General features: G+C 40.0%; 1 protein-coding gene across 17 annotated transcripts in view; it reads right to left on the bottom strand.

The window, feature by feature from the left end:
• The window catches only part of ELAVL2 (ELAV like RNA binding protein 2), a 155,304-nt gene that overhangs the window by 20,479 nt on the left and 113,800 nt on the right, over positions 1-21,025 (bottom strand). For all 17 annotated transcript variants that reach the window (XM_033123852.1, XM_033123850.1, XM_033123844.1 and 14 more), the window contains one exon: positions 18,193-18,296. In XM_033123852.1, coding sequence (XP_032979743.1) covers positions 18,193-18,296 — 104 coding nt within the window. The remainder of the gene's footprint in view (positions 1-18,192; positions 18,297-21,025) is intronic.

The raw sequence follows: 21,025 nt of genomic DNA, 5'->3' as shown, positions 1-21,025 counted from the left end.
ATTCAGGACACTGAGCACATTTTCTATATAAACAGACACAACCTTCAATAGTTCCCCAAAGCTTCCTGCTCTCTCACGTCTCTGTCTGTGTCCAAAAACACCAATCAAAAAGAAGGGTGGAAGATTCAAGGACCTTGACTCTGTCACGGTGTTTTTCCTTTATACCACTGGCTGCAACAGAGTCTGAAACCATGTAAATTTCTAGCAAAATGGCAGTTATTGGGTGATGATCAGACATTTACAAGGAAATACCAGAAGAGAGATACAAGAAGGTAAGAACCTTGGCTTTACCAAACAGTTTCTTGTATACACATAAGAAAATCTGAAATACATCAAAATGAGTTATTCCCTTAGGACAGTTTACTGTATTTCTTCTAGTAATGCCTGAGAGTTATTTAGGAGATGTGTGAGAAAAATCTAACAGGTGTGGGTGGAGGGAAGGGAGGTAAAGAGAGAAAAATCAAACTAAGGATCCTGAGCCTCGTACTTTACAGCAATTAAATTAAAATGTACCTAGAATAGTCAGAATCTCTTAGGTACTAAAGATGCCCCCTTTTTTTAGTTGCATATCATGTAATAAAAAGGGAAAAGAGCAACTAGTGGTTTTACACGAGAGACTTCCCAGCTTCACATCATGTTCTGGTTTTACGGCACCATGAAACACACTTCAAGGCAGTTGAATCTTATATCCAACTTAAACATGAAGCCAAGAAACAGTAGTAATGTCGTAAGAGATCATAGACGACATTGTTAAAAGCGATACTAAAAGTCCTGAATAGCCACAGAACAACAAAAGTATTCTGGTTGTTAAGATCTGTGACTATAACAACTAATCATAAACTGGAGACTCGACAAATTGGATTTCCTTTTGCACACATCCTCATTCATTCCCTGAAAAACTTACACTGAGCAGGAATTTATTAAATGCTACCCAAAACAGTTTCATCCATGTGTATCAATTAAACGAGGGTCCAAATAGGCTGTCCTGACAGACATCTTTATTTTTTATTAAAGTATTGTAGCTGGCAGATCGGATCTGCCCTTTTGCTGTTGCTTCTACTTGTCTACAGCACACAGCTGGGTCACCAAGGGCTCTCAGGCTGATAAAGACAAACGGGTCCTTGGGAGGGACATTCTTGAAACACAACTTAGAGAGGCCACGAATGCCTTCCGAATTCCTAAGGACCTCTGCATGGAAAGAACATAACAAAACATAAAACACAAGCAGAGCAATGGTGTGGATATGGCCCCTGAAGCGGGTGGAAAGGGAGTTAAACCAAATCTGCTGCAGTGGTGGTGGATTAGTCATTCCAAGATCTAAGCAGGAATCTGTCAATCAAAATGTCCCATATTCCATTTCCAACCGACCCCATACCTTCACTTAGCCCATTAAAATTTTAGAAAGCCATTACATTAAAATGGCACACACACAAAAAAAAACAGATGGGAGGTTCAGCTGTAAGCAGCAAAGAGTCCATTCCTACCTTCTCTGCCTTAGGAAGTACCAGCAGTGGTTACGGAAGCAGACATCCTTATGTTTAACATTAAGAATGAGAAACAATCTTTTATTTATTTAGAAATATTAAGTAACATGAACAGGAGGCAGAAGAGGATGCATTGTTACTAGTGACACTCTGGCCACAACAGAGGTTACTCTGAAAGAGTGGCCAGAAATGAGTACTTGTACTTGTACCAGTGAAGGCGGGAGAACATAGCGCAGGGAGTCCCACGGAGCTAGGTCCAAGGCGGGGCTCTGTCGCTTACCAGTTATACTCGTGTAACTTGGGACTCCTTGCCTTAGATCCTGTGAAGCCTCTATTTCTTTATTTGTAATTTGATGTTTCATTGTCCTTACCTCACAGGGACCTTACAAGGATTAAATGGAATAACTATGAGCACAGAGTTGGAGAACCCCAGTCATGTTTTAATCAGAGTATAACGATTTCATGTACTATATCAAACCACAACAATACTGATAAGGGGCGTCCCTACCATTTCTTAAGTGCTCTCTATGTGCCAGGCACTATTCTGGATATTACAGGCCTTATTAATACAACTCATCCTCACAAGTGTATGACTTGAGTGTTATTACCAGTGCCCCCAATTCATGGAAGAAAAATGTCAAATAATACTATTATACTGGGATCAGGTAAGAAAACACAAACAGGGAGACTTGGCACAAGGAAGATGTATGTGTTATACTTTAACAGGAAAGGAGTTCGAAGATTAAATAAATAATGCTTTCTCCTAATTCATGGCAGTTATCAAAATTCTATATCAATCACTACAATTTGTAGTTACAGTATTACAAAGTACTACAAGTATTTTGTAAGATGACGGCCGATGAGTGTGTAGAGAAGCCTGAAGCACAGGGAAAAGGCTGCCTTCCTGTCACACAGAGTCAACACCCAAAATCTTTAAATGCGCTGATACAAAAGGCCAACTTAAATTTATTTCTCCAAACTACCACATAGTAAATCCTCTAACACCCTCCTTCTCTCTCACAGAGATCTGCTAGACCCCTCAAGTGAGATGCAGGATGAGAAATAGAGAGTACTTTTTGGGGAGACAGTGGTAGAAATAACAAATGGACTTCACAGAATACAGCGCCTAACTTCAGATACAGTGACATGTCCGTTTCTGATGTGGCAGGGGCTACAAGTCACCATGCAACCAGCGCCCGATGACAGTGTGATGTTACAGCATGAAAAAATACTAAGAAGGCCCCATTAGTAGGCAGTATTGTAAATTTTTCATTTTAGACACTTTTATTACATATACTATGAGGACATTAGGGAGACTTTTTAAAGGAGGGAAATCTCAGTCCTTAGTTCTCAATACTCAGACAGGGCTGGGGCCCCTTCAGCACTGCAGACTGCCTTGGTGCCTCCTCCCAGGGTACCAGGCCTGCTGTTCACTCACAGAGCTTTTCCATTCCTAGGTTTGAAGCTCCTAGAGAGCTGAAATTAATTCCTGTATGTATGTGGCTTCCCCAACCCCCACCTCCCCCCCACACACACACACACAAGTAGGCACTCCTATACCTGCTCAGTGAGTATTTTCCTTGGCCTTCTGCAGGGGCTATTTCTGAAGTACCTCTTGGGCAAGATGATTAGAAAGTGTGACGCTTGTCCAAACAATCTGGCTTTTTATGCTTCATTGGAAACAATACAAGTTAAATTGGCTTACAGGAAGAGAGACATACTCATCCAATTCTTCAAAAGCCATTCTCTAGTAATGGCTTTTTAAGGGTTGTTTCAAGATTCTGAGACTTGATCAGATGCAATCTCCAACAAAAGCCGTACTATCAAGATACCTGTCACAACTTTACCTCCGAAAGTAAACTTACAATATAATTTATGCAGTATCTGAGCATCTAATATATCTAAGGCACTGTCAATAGATTAAAATGCTGAGTTAGAAAGTTAGCCTAAGGAAGGACCACACACTACCTGGTGTAAGTAAACTGGAGCTATTTAGGAATAAAAGCCAACTAGTACTGGCTGGTAATGTGTGGAAGACGAAAAAGGTTCTCAACAAGCCAAATTCTGCAGGTTACACATCCTACCATACTCCTTCCTTCATATAAGAGAGAAAGAATATACGAAAGAGAGAGACAGATGACAAAGATACAGGCTGATGGACATTAGGTAGAAAATCTCACAAAAAGGATAACAATAGTTGACTCTTCCTTTCTTGCAGAAAAGAAAAGGAAGGTCAAGTCCTTCACACATCGTTCATCGGACCATCTTCAATGGATAGTAAGGCCTGCCAGGAAGTGACAGCTCCACTCTTAATTTCACTTAAATTATGCGTTTTTCCTTCTTTGCGTTTGGGAGCAGGTTTCCACGATTTCTTGTAAGCAATCTATAGAAAATTCCTCATTCAGAATTCATAAATAAAGCATAAAGAGTTCTGTGAGGCGCTCTGAAGGCAAAGATGCCTTTCCTCGGAGAGCAGACCACAAACAGGAAAGGTAAAGTGCAGTAAAACATGAAGGCTTGTGTGTATCTATTCATTGCCAACTCAAACTTGGTAAATAATGACAGTGGTAGAGAGCAGTGTAAGCAGATGACAATGACCCACGGCATGAGATAAGAATTAGATTTGTATATTCAAGAATGAAGAGCCCAGCTGAGCCAAGGAAGAAACTTCAGTAGGACGATGACAACACAGGAATAGGGAGGAGGACTGATTCGAGAGCCCTTAAATGTCAGGGTGAACCTTTACGAGCAGGCGAGTGACAGTGTACAGAACTGTCTATGTCACACACGTGTACAACATGGTGATAATTTCCCATCATATGGTAAGGTGAGGAAATAGTGAAAATCAGTCTGGCAACAAAAAGGCTAATTTAAATATCATCTACAATAAGTTTCCTTTTGTTCTATAACTAGATGAAAAATCGCTTTGGTACAATGTTCGCTCAGATAGCCAAGTCTTTTTTGACCTACTTAAACATACAGTAAGGACAATATAATGATCTTATGTCTGTGTGGACACGAAGTACTCCATAGAAAAATTTCCTCTTGGTACCATTTGTAAATATCTTCAATGAGTCTCATACTAGATCACCATGGATCTTTGCAGAACAAGGCAGATATGTATTCATGGACAAATGAAAAATTCGTCTCTACGGTTCTTATAAGTTAGGTCTTCACTAAAAATGGATAAATATAAAATAAGGGGCTAGGTTTAATCAAATTTTCCTACCAAAGCCCACATCTTGTCATATTTTAGCACTGCTCCAACATTCAGAAAAGCTGACTGGTACATACCAGGCACTCAAATGCTTGCAAAATTAAGTACTTATTTAATTACTCACAGATATTCCCTATCCAAGATTGTATAACCATGATTGTATAGTTTTAAACAATAATTTGCAATTACATGTTATTCACTATCACGCTTGATATCTTTGCCCTTTTGAAAGGGGTGGGAAAAGGAGAAAAAAAGCACATGTGTGATGGACCTTATTAACTTTTAGAGCACATGAACTTCGCTACAAACTTACACTGACCACTGGTCTTGTTATGGTTCCATACCCTGACGGGATGGGACTCTTGAAGATGAAATAACCAGTTTTACTAAACCTTTAATGTACTTAAAAAAATTCATCACCAAACTTCCAAGGGAAAATTTCTAACAATTCTCTTCTTTAAACAAAGGATATTTTATTTCCACAATCCCCCTTTAAACACCTGTTGCAAATGTAAAACAGTCTGCAACCAATATTTATATAGGCATACTTCATTTTGCTTTATTATGCTTCACATGTTGTTTTTTTTTTTTTTTTTTTCAAATTTAAGGCAAGACCCTTACCAGCTAAAAGATTACTATTAATTTTATTATGGTGGTCTGGAACCAAACCCACAATATCTGTGAGGTATGCCTGTATTACAAGTAAACCACAACAGCCAAGATTTTAGTGCTTTTAGGCTTGATTGGACACAACTGTTAGGCATTTTGTGTGTGTGTGTGTGTGTGTGTGTGTGTGTGTGTGTACACACACGCACAAAAAAGTTAGGAAACCAACTCTTGTTCAAGGGTAGGCTGTCTTTGGTAATCCTCAATCAGTACAAATTATGTATCATTTTTTTTAAAGAGGGCAGTAACAGGAAATATTCTGGATTGCCTATGGCATGTCTTATCTCTCAAACACACCTAGAGAGAAATCTGTGTGTGAGATACATGCATATATACATATATACAGAGGATGCTAAAAAAATGTATACACTTTTTAACAAAGGGAAACTGTATTAAAATTGTAATACTCAATATATACTGATAACGAAAGATGAATACAAGTCATGTTTGACTTCTGAGAATACAAGAGGTGCTCAAAGTGGTTACCATCAGCGTCCAGATACTTCTGAGTACGGCAAAGCACTGATTGAGCAACGTTGACCAAAGTGTCCACGTGTATACATTTTTTTGGCACCCGCAGTATGTAACATGTATATATGTGTAACATGATAAGAAGCAAAAAGGATAATAAAAATGTTATTATAAGCCCTCCCCAGAGCCAAAGAAACTATTACCTACACACATTTTGTGGACCTGACATAAGTTATACAACTATAAACAATTTATTCAACAGATAATTGAAAAGGGATAACCCCTGAAATATTACTAAATGTTTTATAATTTCAAACCTACCAAGGTATTTTTCTCTCAACATGATTAGACCTTAGAGAATAATTACAGGGAAAGCTTTTTTAAATGAACTGATTTGCAGGACTAACACAGTCTCATTCAAAGACAATTCCTCATTCTCCAAATATCTATTAGACACCTGAGCTATATAGCCCCCAAACAGCTTTAACAAAAAGTAATTACTGTATTTCTAAAGCCTTTTGTATGACAGGAGCGAAGGTTTTACATGAGAGAGGGGTTTTGAAGGAAAACACCAACAACCGTAACTGGACACAATGAAGAGACCCTATCATTCACTGCCATTCATAGAGCTCCTCCAGAAATTTAAAGTGGAGCCAGAGGAGGGGATAACCACCTTTCCCTGTGTTGCAAGACAAAATGTTCTCCTGCTTCAGAGGCGTAGAGGCACTTCACTTTACCTTTGGCATCCATTTCTGTGGTATTTAATTACACTGGAGGGAGCACCGCCTGGCCGGGCACCAGCCTTCCCGGGTCTCACTGACTGGTAACATCAATAACATTCACTGGCTGTAATTAAACCGCCAAACAGTATCCCCTTCGCCACTGGGTAGATCAATGTTCTTTCATACTCAGAGAACGAAGTACAAAGGTGAGAGGGGTGTTTTTAGCCCTCACCTTCACAGTTCATTTGACTTTGCGCACCAGAGTCGTTTGCAGATGATGCATATTTCACAATTCCCCAAGACACTGGTTAATGAAGAAGAACTAAGGGAAATCCTGCAAGTTGGTGATGATTACTTATTAACCCATTTTTGCACATCTGAGCTGAACAGAGTCATTCTAAGCCATTTGGCAATACTACACACTGCTTTCACCTAGCTTTGGGACAAAATTCAGTTTATGTCAAAAGGTTTATAAATTAAGGTGGTATACAGTATTTTTCTTCTTCAAATACTTATGACATGCTATGTGGGGAGTTCTTAAGATAACAGAGCAAATTCCCATTTATTCCAACCTGATTAGAAAGTTCAAAAATATACAGATACTGGGGAGGGGTAGAAGAGGCGTGTGGTTGGGAGTCTATAAATGTGAGTCAAATTTTAATTGCATTGTAAAAGCAACTTCCATAATCTAAGGATTCACAACCATCTTGGATAATATAATTCAATTCCCAATCTCTATACTACAAAATACCCATTTTAAACAAACAGGCCCCAGAAGAACTATACTGCAAATTCCCCATTCTCAGAATTGAATATTAAATGATGGTTATGTACTTGTAATGCTAAAAGTATTTAATGACATTCAAATGCTCTGCAAATGAGCAAATTGTGTGTGTGAGACAGAGAGAGAGAGAGAGAGAGAGAGAGAGAGAGAGAGAGACCGAGGGAGAGAGAGAACAACAGAGATGTATTATTTTTTAGGTAAATCCAGTATTATGTTTATTAAAAATACATGTAGTCATAAACATTCCAGATATTTTATTACAGACCCCACACAAATCTTATTTACATATAGATTTGTTTTGAAACAAGCACCACAGACCTGTTTAAGAGCAAATCATTAAGGTCCACCACACATCGGTTCTCAGGTCAGACCACCACCTGTTAAGAAGCACCTGTGGTGACAATTAAAATACAATTTCCTTGGCGTCACTCTGCAGATAATCAGATACAGTAGTTGTCATTGGGGTCCAAAAATCTGCATTTTATCAACTACCCTACCCCAATGCTTCTGATGAACATTAAAAGTTTTTGCAGTCCCTTATGTAGATGGATTTTAAATAGGTAACCCTAAAACTGGGGTGCATTCAGGTTCCCTGGACAGGTTATAAAAATTACAGACATCAAGCTCGCCTCCTGCCTTCCATCACTGCTGGTTTCCTGGTTTCTGAATGAGTAAGACAATTTCCCAGGTATCTTCAAAGTGAAGTATATGTGAATATAAATCACCGACAAATACAACAATATAAAAGTAAAACGAAGCCCATAAACCCACCCAAAGGTATTTCCAAAAATCAGGCTGGCTGGATGTGACTCAGCCGGGTTTAGAGAACCCATCAGCTTGGATACCTCTGCAAAAGGCTGCTGTGCTTGGTTCCATGAGGTCAGAGTTTTCCAGGCATATGAATAGGGCTATTCGTAAAGCAAGCAGGAACCGGTGAATTTCTAGTCATTTAACAAAATTTGTGGAAACTGAAACTCTTTCTGAATTATCTGTTTCTATGACCAGGCGAGTGCCCTGCTTTTCCTTGCCCTTCCTGCTGCTCACCTGAAGGTCACTCAAGACTCATTAGCAACCCCAGAACCTATGCAGGAAGGACTAAACCTCTTATTCCTGCGGGAGAAGGTAACCTCATACTAATGTCCACAAAACAGATCACATTAGCATGATTTATTGATTTTCTTTTTTTCAAAATCCACTTCTCTACATCATAGGGTAACTAATTTTTAAAATATCCAACAAAATTAAACCAAAGAACTAAATATTGTGACTCCTTTCTTCAGAGTAAAAGGGGCTTTTTCATTCCTCTCCAGCTAGATTTCTAACATACAACTTTAAAATAGAAAAGGAACACCGAAAAACAACTGAATAGTTTTGATCTTCTCTGTCTGAAAGTAACAGGTCAGCACAAGTATTTCCTACCTCCAGATGTCAAGCGCTATGTGTCACAATGACTGTGGAGCCTGGTACCATCTCCATCATTTTATAAATGAGAAAAGTAGCTCAACAGAACAAGAGTAGAACACAAATCCAGGACCTGTGGCTCCACGTCCCAATGCACCATTCCGAGTTCTTCAAATACGCGATGGCGGGGAGGCTGACGGGGAGCAATTTCTTGTGTTGTGTTCACAACATGTAGAACCCTGTCTCTCGCTTGCTTACCCACAAATAATAGGTCAAACTTTCCAACATGCAAACTTCACAAGCAATTCTGATGTACGACTTGTGGATGAGAATGGACGCGAAAGGTGTTGACACGGAAGTTTGGCAGAGGTAGGAATAAGAGAAAATGTGCCACGCGTGCTTTTCTAAGGAGTCTAAACAAATTTATAGAGACCAACACACTTTTCTGTACTTTTTAAACTAGTATCTATGACTCACAAGAACCTACCAGGAAAACATCCTTTAAGAATCGGTAATCTCCTATAAAACAGAGATTCAGAAAGTTATTACTGTGTTTTCCCGAAAATAAGACCTAGCCAGACAATCAGCTCTAATGCGTCTTTTGGAGCAAAAACTAATATAAGACCCGGTCTTACTTTATATTATGTAAGACCAGGTCTCATACTAATTTTTGCTCCAAAAGATGCATTAGAGCTGATTGTCTGGCTAGGTCTTATTTTCAGGGAAACAGGGTATAATAATTCTTTTACTGTCAAATAACCACTGAAATACTTAAATCAATGTTAACTCACCTATCTGCTAAATATGATCTCCAGATATCAGTTTTCTTCTCAAACAAGAGGCCTGACTGTCTCGGTCCTCAGCCTGAAAGACAGCAGTTTTCCCACCACGAGGCACAGCTCCACCCCCTCGCACCCAACCGATCTGATTCAGTCAGTCTCAAGACACGAAAAGCCCCAAATTAAGGTCCCCAAGAGAATGTCTGGTTTGTTTATAGTGTTATCTACAACCTGGCTCTAAACAAAACACTCTCTTGAATATAGATAATGTGAGATGGAAACAACAAATAATAAAAGCTACAGGCATCAGTCTCTGTGATGTACTTCCGGCCCCGGTAGCACTGTGAGCTGTCTTGTTTTTGAACAAATCCCTTAACCTGCGCTTCATTTCATTGATCAAAGAGAGAGGGGATGTGCCTATGAGACTTGTTTCTGCATGCATTTAGATAAGCAAAAGGAGAAAAGTCCTCTGAAAATCTACAAAAAGCAGATACAGCAAGGAGTTAAGGGACTCTTCCTTCCTTCAGAAATCAGCACACCTATTTTACTTAACCTCTCAAGCCAGCTTGTTGGAATAGACGGAAACCACCAAACTGACCTGGTAGTACTACTTGTCCTGAGTCATAAACAAAAGTCAATAAGCCTTACCCTACCCTACCCTTAAAGAGCAGCAGCAAAGTCAAGCAGGCAAGTGCTAACAGTACCCTGCGGAAATGCCTCATAAAATGCCCTTTTATGAAACAGGCAGGGAAGGTGGAGGCATCCTTAGGTAATAAAATGATCTATAAACTCCCTCCTAAAAAAAGATGGGCTCAGTCACCTGCGGAGACTCTCTCCCACCACCACTCTCCATGGCTCACAAGCAGCACGGGTAGGAAACGAGCCAGGGCGGTGTCACCAGGAACCCTCTTCCTGACCCTTCCCTCTGTGCAGGCTCAACCTCTGCTCCAACCACTGTGGAAAAAAAATACCTACAGAAAAGCTGTTCAGTGAATGCCCAGTCACCGCTCTCGGGGAATTTTCAAATGTGTGTCTAATTCCCATGTTGGTGGGAGCTTGGAAGGAGCAGGAGTAACACAACAGGCCTGAGCTGGCGACAGCCACGTCCTGGACCCTGCGAGGCCCAGCCACCCCTACTCTCTAGGCCACCCTAGGTGGGTAACAACCTCACGGGCTTTTTGTGTTTAAAAAAAAAAAACCAAAGCTAGCAATGGAGCAATGTACAAACATATGATGGGCATTACACAAATAATACATTACTCAAAAATACCAGGTTATTCCTCATTTCCAATAAGGACTGTGCAAACTGAACTCCAAATAGATATAAGAATTGTACTTAAATCCATTGAATAGTCTCTAATAATCAGATGTAGCAATATACTGTTAAAAGTTGGCACATGGCTCTAGAAAGCTCTAGATCATGGGGTAAAAATGAACTTAGAAAAAAACGTGCACGCAGTCTGTATTTTTTAAAAGGCAAAGAAATCGCTTGCTTTCCATTGTTGCCTCTACTCCTGGTATGTACTTTTGTGTTCCTCCACAAACAGAGCTCTGACCAGCTAAATAGCTAAAAGCCCAATTTAGGCTAACATCAGTTAATTTGAGGCCTGTCCTTCAGACTATTACTTCCAAATTCCCCAAATCTGGTCAAAGTAAAAGGTAAGTAATAACCGACATGCACATTTTGAAACAAGGGTTACTTTACAGGAAATGCTTTCTAAATGTGTGAAACTCATGCTTCCACAAGCATCTACACATTGTACCTTCACAAAAAATAACATTAAACGAGCCAAAGGAAAACTAGGGTGGCTTGAGACGCTCAGAGAGACGTGGAGTTCAAGTACAAAATACACCTTCTCCTCCTAATACTCAAGTCCAGTTCCATCACTGCTCTGCTCAGAACGCTTTGGTGACTCTCCCTTACCTACAAGGTAAACCACGACTCCTTGGCATGGCATACCTACCATTTATGATCCCTAACTACTCTCAGGCTCATTTCCACATTACTCCCTAGCCCTTGCTTTCTGCTCCAACTAAGTCTATGTAGTTTCCTTAACTACAAAAGCACTTCCCTACAAAAGCATGAACTCTCAACATTCTTGCTACTGTAAGACCTACTTGTCTTCAACACCCCAGAATGTTGCTGCAGATGTTTGAGCAGAGCTCCTACCAGGGGGCAAGCTCATAGCCTAGCTCCACTTCCTTCTCTACAGTGGGGAGCCCATGTATATGCAGCATCCATAGAATAGATCCCCAGAGTCAGGATTCAATTTTATGAGGAAACAACTTACAATGATAAATAAAAACCAACCCCATCCCTGATAATCCTGTACCAAAAAGAAGGTTGAGCCAGAAAAGTGTTTTCCAGCACACATTTTACTGTGGCTGCTGAATTTCAACAGTGGTAGAGGGAAACAGTTAAAATTGTTATCTCTTCAGGATAGGGTACTACATTTCATCACCAACTAAATCATTCTATATAATAAGCATGAGTTCATTAAAAAACAGTTGTACCTTTTCTTAACAGGCAATTTGGCAGACTGTGGAAAGTGTTAAAAAAAGAGGTTAAGAAATATTCTCAGTGATGAATAAATTCGTTTTATAGCCATACATGGAAACTTAACAGCTAAAAGACCAAGATCTTGTCGAAGATCACAGGACCAGTTAAAGCACTTCAGCAATATCAGGGAAGGAAGATTTCAGAAATGTAGTTCTATATTACTCCTATAAAGTCCATGCTAAACAGAGAAAAAAGGTCTGTGAACATTTACTAATTGAGAAAAGGCTAGGCTAGGTAGAAAAAGTATACATTTAACAACAAAAAAAAAAATTAAAAGCAATACAGTAGCTTGGAATAAAGGTTTATTAGCTTTACTTAATTACTCTAATAAACCAAACACTTTAAAGAATAGATATTACTATAATATTCCAACCTTCTTTTAACAGAATTTTCCTTATGTGCTTAAATAGTGGTTTAATAATTTTTAATAAGAAATTTCATATCAATGTATATCAATTTTTTATTAAATGTATTGGGGTAACACTGATTAATAACATCATATAATTTTCAGGTACACATTATAATTCAACATCTGTGCCCTCTACTGCATGTTCACCAGCTGAAGTCTAGCTTCCTTCTGTCACCATATATTCGACCCCCTTTACCCACTTCATCCTCTCACCACCCTCTTTCCCCTCTCATAACCACCATTCTGCTGCCCGGATCTATGAGTTTGTGTTTGTTTGTTACTTTTTGCTTTATATTCCACATAAGAGTGAAATCATAGTTTTTGTCCTTTTCCATCTGATTCATTCCATTTAGCATAATACTCGCAAGAGTATGAATTTTTAAGCAAAGGTAAAAATTGGCATGGTCTATACCTGAATGATTAAGAAAAAGATACATTTAATCAGAACTAAATTTAGGCACATTTTCTATGCTGGTAATACTTTCAGACATGATTTTTTTCTTTTAGGGGGTACGGATGAGATGGATTCCTAGATATAGCACCTATCAATAAAGTTCTATTTCTTGAAATAATAGCTCCTACTTTCAGATAAAATAAGCCCATTTTCAGGAATAATTAAACTTCCTATGCCTGTTGTGGAAGAGGGAAGAGTTGGGAGAGATGTCTGGAAGTCAAAGCATCCATTTCACTGTGTGTGATAATCTATTCCAAGTACTTGATGGAAAAAAAGGGTCGGTAAGCATCTTTGGAAATGAATGATTTTACTCTGTTATCATGAATTTAAGTGATACTATTAACCTAGGCAAAAGGTCAAAAGTAGTGGCTTTAAGCCATAACTGTTTCAGAAGTATTTAGATGTTAGCACTACTGTGCTTAACACCCTCTAAAACCAAAACGAGTAGAGAAATAACATGAAGACTGAACACAGGGCCGGCCTGGTGGCTCAGGTGGTTGGAGCGCCGTGCTCCTAACGCCGATGAGGTCCCGGGTTCGCTTCCCAAATGGGCCAGTGAGCTGCGCCCTCTACAGCTAAGATTGTGAACAACAGCTCTCCCTGGAGCTGGGCTGCCTTGAGCAGCCGGGGGTAGGTGTTGAGTGCTGAGTGCTGCCCTGTGCTGCTGTGAGTGGCCGGCAGCCAGCGTGAGGGGCCGTGGGCTACCATGTGCTGCCAGTAGTGGCCAGTGGCCAGCATGAGTGGCGCTGCCGTTGAGCTGCTGTGAACGGCTGACTGATGACTGGTGACCGACTGACTCACATAGCGCAAGGCTCATAACACCAGCATGGGCCAGGGGGCTGTGCCCTCACAACTAGACTGAGAAACAACAGCTTGAACCGGAGTGGGTGGGGGGGAGGCGGAAGAAGGGGGGAAAAAAGAGACTGAACACAGTAATCACAATCACTGATGCCCCCCAATAGTCTGCGAAACACAGGGGTACTACAGGGACCAGAGGGCTCTGAGGAGAACCCTCACCCCCCTACCCCCAAGCCCCATGCCGGCACACAATTTTTGATACTGCCAGGAGATTCTCCCCCACCCGCAATGTCTGAATCATACATGTACTACCTTTCACCACCCTTCCTAATGTCAGAAGTTAAAAACATTGTGAAACTCACATTTCATTGACCATCTCAGTATTAGGGACAAGGTGGGCAGGCTTTACCCATCCCGACTGCCTCCCATGCAGCTCAGAGATGGTGTGATGGTGTGACAGCACCAGCAAGGTAAGCTGCTGGGACACCTCCGCCCCAGAGAAAGAAATGATCCTCAGGAGAAGAGAATAACCACCCTGAGACTTTAACAAATAAATGCTACCACTTAAAATAAATCTTTCTAAATCAGGTGAACATATTATTAAGTTTTTCGAATTTCTAAGCCATTCTTTTAAAAAAGTGAAGAAAAATAAAGACTATATTAACTACTTTTTATTGCAAATGCTAAACTATCATTCCGCATGCTCAAGAAAAACATGGTTAATATTCTGGCTATACGAATTATCTACAAGAGAAGTTTAAAGGTAAAAGCTCAATTTTGCATGCAAAAATATCGAATGTTTAGAAAATCTACCTATTCAAAAGTGCACTTTTTGGTTGTTCCTAAGTGCTAGGCTAGGTCTCAGACTTGCTGTCATAAAATCACCTGGGAAGCGTTTTTTGTGGTTTTTTTTGTGTGTGTTTTTTTTTAAGAAAACGGATTCCTGTGTCTCACCTCCGAACACTGATCTCACAGGTCTGAAGTGAGTTCCAGAATGCGTATTAGTAACTCACTCTCCTTGTGATTCTGATGCAACCAAGTCTGGGAACAACTGCTTTAGGATCTCGCAGTGCCTGAGGGACTTTGCTTCACTCATTGCAGAAAATGCTGAATATTTGTCATTTATTCAATACACCATCCATCTACTGCACAAAACCCTACTGGGCTAATGCTATGAGGAAGCCCCAAGAGAAAGCGCTAAATAAACTGTCTTTCACTGCACTTGATTCACTGTTTCTATATTCTGGCAACTAGGAATTTTACGAAACACACACTAAATGCTACGTGGCTTGGAAGACTTAACAGAAACCTGAACTCATGGAACACACAAACTCTTGTAAACCTGTATATAACGTATATATTAATTAATCTACTGTAGCTCTTTAAAGAAAAGCATGGTGTCACAGCAAGAGTTTTGGTGTAAGTTATCAGGAGACAAGAATTGGTGTCAGAGCTCTATCTTTAACTGCCTGGTCTTACTTAGTAGCTAAACTGTATGACCGGTTCGATTCTTTCACTGGGGCCGGAGGGTAGTCTAAATTATACCTAGATGCCTTCAATCCCAAAACCTCTGTGATTTCTCATGGGTAAAGAGAACATACTTCAAACAAGGGGGAACGCAGCCTGAACTGGAACAACCCAGCAAGGCCGCCGCGGAAGGAAAGACTTCAGATGGGCTCCAAAAGATGGGATGGCCACCATTAAACTACAATGAGTGTGAAACGGGCAGCCAGGAAGTGGGACCTGTATGAGCATCTGTGCAGAGGCTGGAGATAAGATCAGCTTGCAAGTCACGAGCCATTTTTACTACCATGGAGAACATTAATAACACCAGGTCACTCCAAAGTTAAGCCAAATGATAGGGTGAAACAGTAGGGAAATCTGAGAGAATTTTGAGTGAGATGTAACATGAGTAAAGAGGTATTTTTGTAAGATTATCCTGACACCTTCTTCTAGGATGGACTGAAGGAAGGAAAATGAGACTAATTTCTAGAACAGTATCCCAGGGAACGAAAAGGCTTAAACGCAGCTTCCAAAAGGTTCTTAAAACAGTGAACACGAGGGAAAAAACTGGCTCAAGATGTTGTGTAAGAACACAAAACATGTCTAATTGAAAAATAGGAAAAAAACACAGAAGAACAAACAGACAAAAAAATGGTACTGTGTAGTTTTGGAAAATGGTCTGCTTTGCCTCTCAGAGAAATCTGGGCTAAAGTGAGGATACCAGCTGTTATCTGATATTTTTGCAGGAACCGAAGGGGGGCGGGGAAAGAAGTAGCCTGCTGCTTACCCACCCCCCATGCCTCTTTTCAGAAAATCTGAAGAAAAGTAACAGATGTCACAGTGTAAAAGCCACGAGGCATTACTGTCCTCTCTGCCATGTATTCTGCCCAAGCAGCTGAGCCCTGAAGAGAAGCCTGGGTGAGGAAACAGCTGTCATCAAATGGTCTCCTTGGAAGCCACGGAAATTTGTTCTGTGGCGACCTGTTTCCCTTCCATTTCTACTTTATGATGGACCTTATGGCAAAAGAACTGACTTACAGCAAAGGAACTGATTTACTGGAATAAAATAAGGGTGGTTATTTCTGGTATGGAGAAAAGGGTATGTCCTGGATTGAGCCATTCCAACTGTCTATTCCAACTTCTTCTTAACCACAACCCGGGACTTAAAAATTAAGATAAATTAGCAGCAATCTTGGAAATCAACATAAGTTGGGGAGCCCCATAAAAATCTGCATTAGGATAGAGAACACACAAAACAATCTAAAGGTAACTGGACACTGAATGCCTTTTTTTAATAAGAGCACTTGGTTACTAATTAATAGTATTATTAAAAGGTTAATCTCTGTGACATAAACAAAAAGTATGCAGAGAAGTATGAACAATTTAAAAAAGACACCCAGACTGAAAAACCAACGTCAAAACAAACTGCAGGCTTTGTGAGCTTACGTGTATTATAATTTTTTTCCTTAAATTGGTATCATAGTAACTAGTTCATTTTCTGACTGAAGATGCATCTTTTCATAGGACATTTTCTTCATCAAGAAAGATGCAGAATTCTTGGGTATCTTACATCCAAGTGTATTTGGGGGCTGATGCATACAGTTCCCTTTCGATGAGACAGAGCTGGGAGGCATTTTTCCTATGGGCCAATAACTATAAAAAATGAGATGTCAAAACTACCCAGGGCTAACGAATTACCTTAACTGGCAATTCTTAGAGAAGCAACTTTTAAGCACAAAGATGACACTGCATTTCCAGATACCTGAAAAATGAGCAGAACTCTTCTAGATGAGTCTCTAAGAGAGATGGATGCCGCAGTCAGCCCTGACGAACTTCCCCTCACCACTTCAGGCTATCGTTTGAGCTGACTTCTTAAATCAAGGGTGGAAAATAGGTTCCAACTTGAGTCAATTGATTGAGGTTGTCTGGAACACTATTTTGAAAAATATTTGGGAGCCACATCTAAACTCAGTGAGCAAGTCTGCCATGATTGATTGGCAATGTCTGCACTGGGCAGGAGAGGGAAAATTGATGGCCTGCCGCATGCTAAGAGTTTGCCAGAGGCAACATCCCTTTTATTTTCTAAAGGAAAAGAAATCCATACTGCAGATTGGATTAACTTCTTATCCAGAGAAAATCTACCTAAGAACTTCAAAAATTCACAAACGCAGAAAGATATCCCCAAAATTATTCACTGCTTGTCTTGAAACAATATAATAGGAAAAAGAACCTATGTGACATGCAGGCTCTTCTAGTCAGTCTCCTCAAAGTAAGCTGAATCTGCTAGAACAGAGTCAAACTACAGCCAAGGACCATATCCAGCCCGCCACCAGTTTTTTTTTTTTTTTAATGACCCATGAGCTAAGAATAGTTTTTACATTTTTAAATGATTGGGATAAAATAAAGAGTATTTTGTGAAAAATGAACATTACATGAAATGCGAGGTTCTGTGTCCGTCAAGTTTTATAGGATCACAGCCACATCTGTTAGTTCATGCAGTGGCTGGCTCTGGCTGCTTTCAAGCTACAAGGGCAGAGATGAGAAGCTGCAAGAGAGACTGTATGGCACGCAAAACCTAACATATTTACTACCTAACCCTTTACCAGAGCAAGTCTGCCAATGCCCGTGCTACCACAAGTGGTCTAAGATTTCCTCAAGTTATACGGTGAGTAATTCACCAAAACAGAAGGAGATTTAATTCAGTAGGCTTCATAAAGTATTTATCTAAGAAAAGCTGCTGCTGTCCCTTTGCTAATACAGCAGTGATTACGTAAAGTACTCCTGAATAAAGCTTCCCCCGTCATGCAACAAAACAAAAAATTATGCTATGCCTCCCAGAGAAGTGTCTATGTGAGCACAAAATAAATGAAGGAAAGAACTACATGGAGACCTTTTTTAAAAATCTGTTCTGCAAGTAGATATAAAAAAAAAAATTTAAACATACTTTGATTGTTTTGGTTTGAAGTCTCAATCCATTCAGGGTGTTGATAGCTTTCTCTGCATCCTTAGGGTCAATGTAGTTCACAAAGCCATATCCCAAGCTCTGCCCTAATGAAAGGGAAGGGAAAAAGGCATACATTAGTTCTACACCGCTGATGACAGAGATCCACGTTCATTCTGGCACATGGTCTTGTCATACCACCCGCATATTCTCTCAACAGTAAAAAAGTCTACATTAATTCCTCTGGAAATATACATGTGGTCTTTTTAATCTCCTGTCTACACTGGCACATTGAAACATCAGTGAGAACTCAGCAAGCGGGTCCATTTAAAAACACACACACACCCCAAAAGAGCTCCAACACACAGGTCCTGCCTGAGCCAGCGCCCCCAGCAGCAAGGCAACATTTCAGCTTCGGAAACCATGGGCCCAAATCTCCGCCAAGCTGCTGAGTGGGCTCCACAGACACGACTCTTCCAACTGCAGTTTCCTCACCCATAAAATGGAAAGGCGGTACGCATCGACCAAGAATCTGTCAGTGTTCCACACACTGCACCCTGACCAACTTACAGCCTGTACCGAGGACAATTATTTCAGTCTAAAATGGTGAAGAATCACGTGTGTGTGTGCAAATGTGGTGTGTGTGTGTGTGTGTACACACATTTATTTTAGAGAATTTCTTCAAAATAAATTGAACCCAATTTTCTAAAAGGGGTTTGATGACCTAGATGAGAAATACAGGGAAATAGGAACACAAAGATTTACACAATGAGAGCATGTGAGAAAGGAAGAAAAAGAGCATAAACAAAAGTAACGAAACAGGAAAATTTTGAAGTAAGAGTTGCTTCAAAATTAAGTCTTTGGTTGTTGCTTTTCCTATCATATGAGCCCTCTCACCCCTGGCTCAATGATGTCCCAACTCTCAAAAAGTAGGAAGTACCAAGGGGTTGGAATGAGTGAAATGCACACATAAGTAAAGCCAATCCTAAAGGTCTGAATTTTTCAACTAAGGGAAAGTTTCTCAGTTTGAAAAGATGAGAAACATGATCGAGCAGGTGACACAAATGGACATAAAAAAGTCTACTGGAAGTCTCCTGAAAGTAAACCAAACTAATTGAGGGTTTCCTAGAAGATGCCCGGTAAAGGTCCAAATGCTTTTTATTAAATACCATTTTTGTATCGATTTTATAGAGAAGTGAGGGTGTTTAGTTTTTTTCTTTGAAGGGGCACCTTTGGTCCAAGTGGTTATAGAAATAGGTATTTAGGACAGTCACTGATTACTCTAATGTGGTTCCTTGCAACTATATAAATTTAAAGAGAGAGAGAGAGAGAGAGAACTAAATACAGTACCCAATAATCATGAAAACTTGTGATTGTATTTGGGAGACCAATATCATTATTTTGGATAATCATTACTAACTAATGACTTCTTATCAAATTGTATTTTTTCCTGGTTTTTAGAAAAAGCGAAATGAAGGAGAGCTAAAACTCAAGTTCATTATTTTTTACCTTACACTAGTCACAGAGTTTGTTTTAATCATGGTTCTATTTTTTTTTAAGTTGCAAGTAAACCATTGTATTTTTAGTCATTCAGCTTTTTACTAATTCGACAAGCATTTATCACATATATATTAAATGCATAGTACCCTCTTATGAAATGTGTTGCAGTTCTATTGTTACTGAGCAGGATTCAAATTGGCTGAACATAAAAATACCTGCTCAAAGAAAGTTTCTGATGAAAAGAATATGGGCTTTGGAGAAAGACACACGGAAGTTCCAAACCTGGCTGTGCCATTTACCAGCTGTGTGACTCTGAAGAAGCTACTTAACCTCTCTGAGTCGTTAACTTCCGTATTTCTGAAATGAGGATAATAATTCCTACCCAGTAAGGTTGCTGCAACAGTGATGAAAACATTGACTATTGATGGAAGTAGATCATTCTGGTCAAAAGATAAAATGAGGAAAAATAATGCATATCTAATAAATGAGTATAAGTATATTCATTTAAAATTAAATCAGGAAGAAGCTACAAATATAATGGGGAAAAGGAAAGGGAAGCCGAACATTGTGCAGTTCTGTCACACTGCTGTTCTATGACACAATAAATCAAATTATCAATTGGACCAGCATTAGGAGTCCATTTCTCCTATCTACCTACTGGCACTACCCTCACACCTGCATTTCAGCAGCTTCTAATCACAGTCCTTTCTCAACCTTGACTGCACACTGAAATCACCTACAAAGCTTGGGGAAAAAAACAACAAACAAACAAACAAAAAAACCAGATGCCTAAAGCCCATTCCCAAAGATTTTTTATTTTATTGGTCTGTTACAAAGGGCGTTTTGTTTTGTTTTGTTTTGTTTTGTGTTAATCCAGGTGACTCTACCATGCGGCCAACATTGAGAATCACGGTTGTATTCGTGAGCGATCCTCCAGGGCTACACAGGAGGCTTCTGGGAACCCGGAGAAGGGTCGAATGCTGATGGTCTGCGCATGTGAAGTGACTGAGGGAAGACTGCCTTCTACAGATGCACGTTTACGATGCAAGTGGATGCATGTCTTCAAAAATCTTCAAGCTATCCATCACTTCAGAGAAACAGTGTACTGGCCAGTTGCGGTCACTCGAGCACAGTAGTGCCTGCTGCAGGTGCGTCCCTGGGGAGTGAGAAGCCTGTCCTGCTCGTCCCTGCTTAGCAGTGCCATGCAGGCCTCTGAGCTCTTACTCCCCACATGGTGGGCCCCCCAAAGCGTGCCAAAAGAATAAATGAGAAGCACAACGCACTATGTACTTAATTGAAGGTATTATCAAAATCACTATAAGATACGGCCCATCCA

Source organism: Rhinolophus ferrumequinum, chromosome 12, assembly GCF_004115265.2.
Source record: "Rhinolophus ferrumequinum isolate MPI-CBG mRhiFer1 chromosome 12, mRhiFer1_v1.p, whole genome shotgun sequence".
In the NCBI taxonomy this organism is placed as follows: domain Eukaryota; kingdom Metazoa; phylum Chordata; class Mammalia; order Chiroptera; family Rhinolophidae; genus Rhinolophus; species Rhinolophus ferrumequinum.
This window is presented reverse-complemented; position numbering and strand designations above follow the sequence as displayed.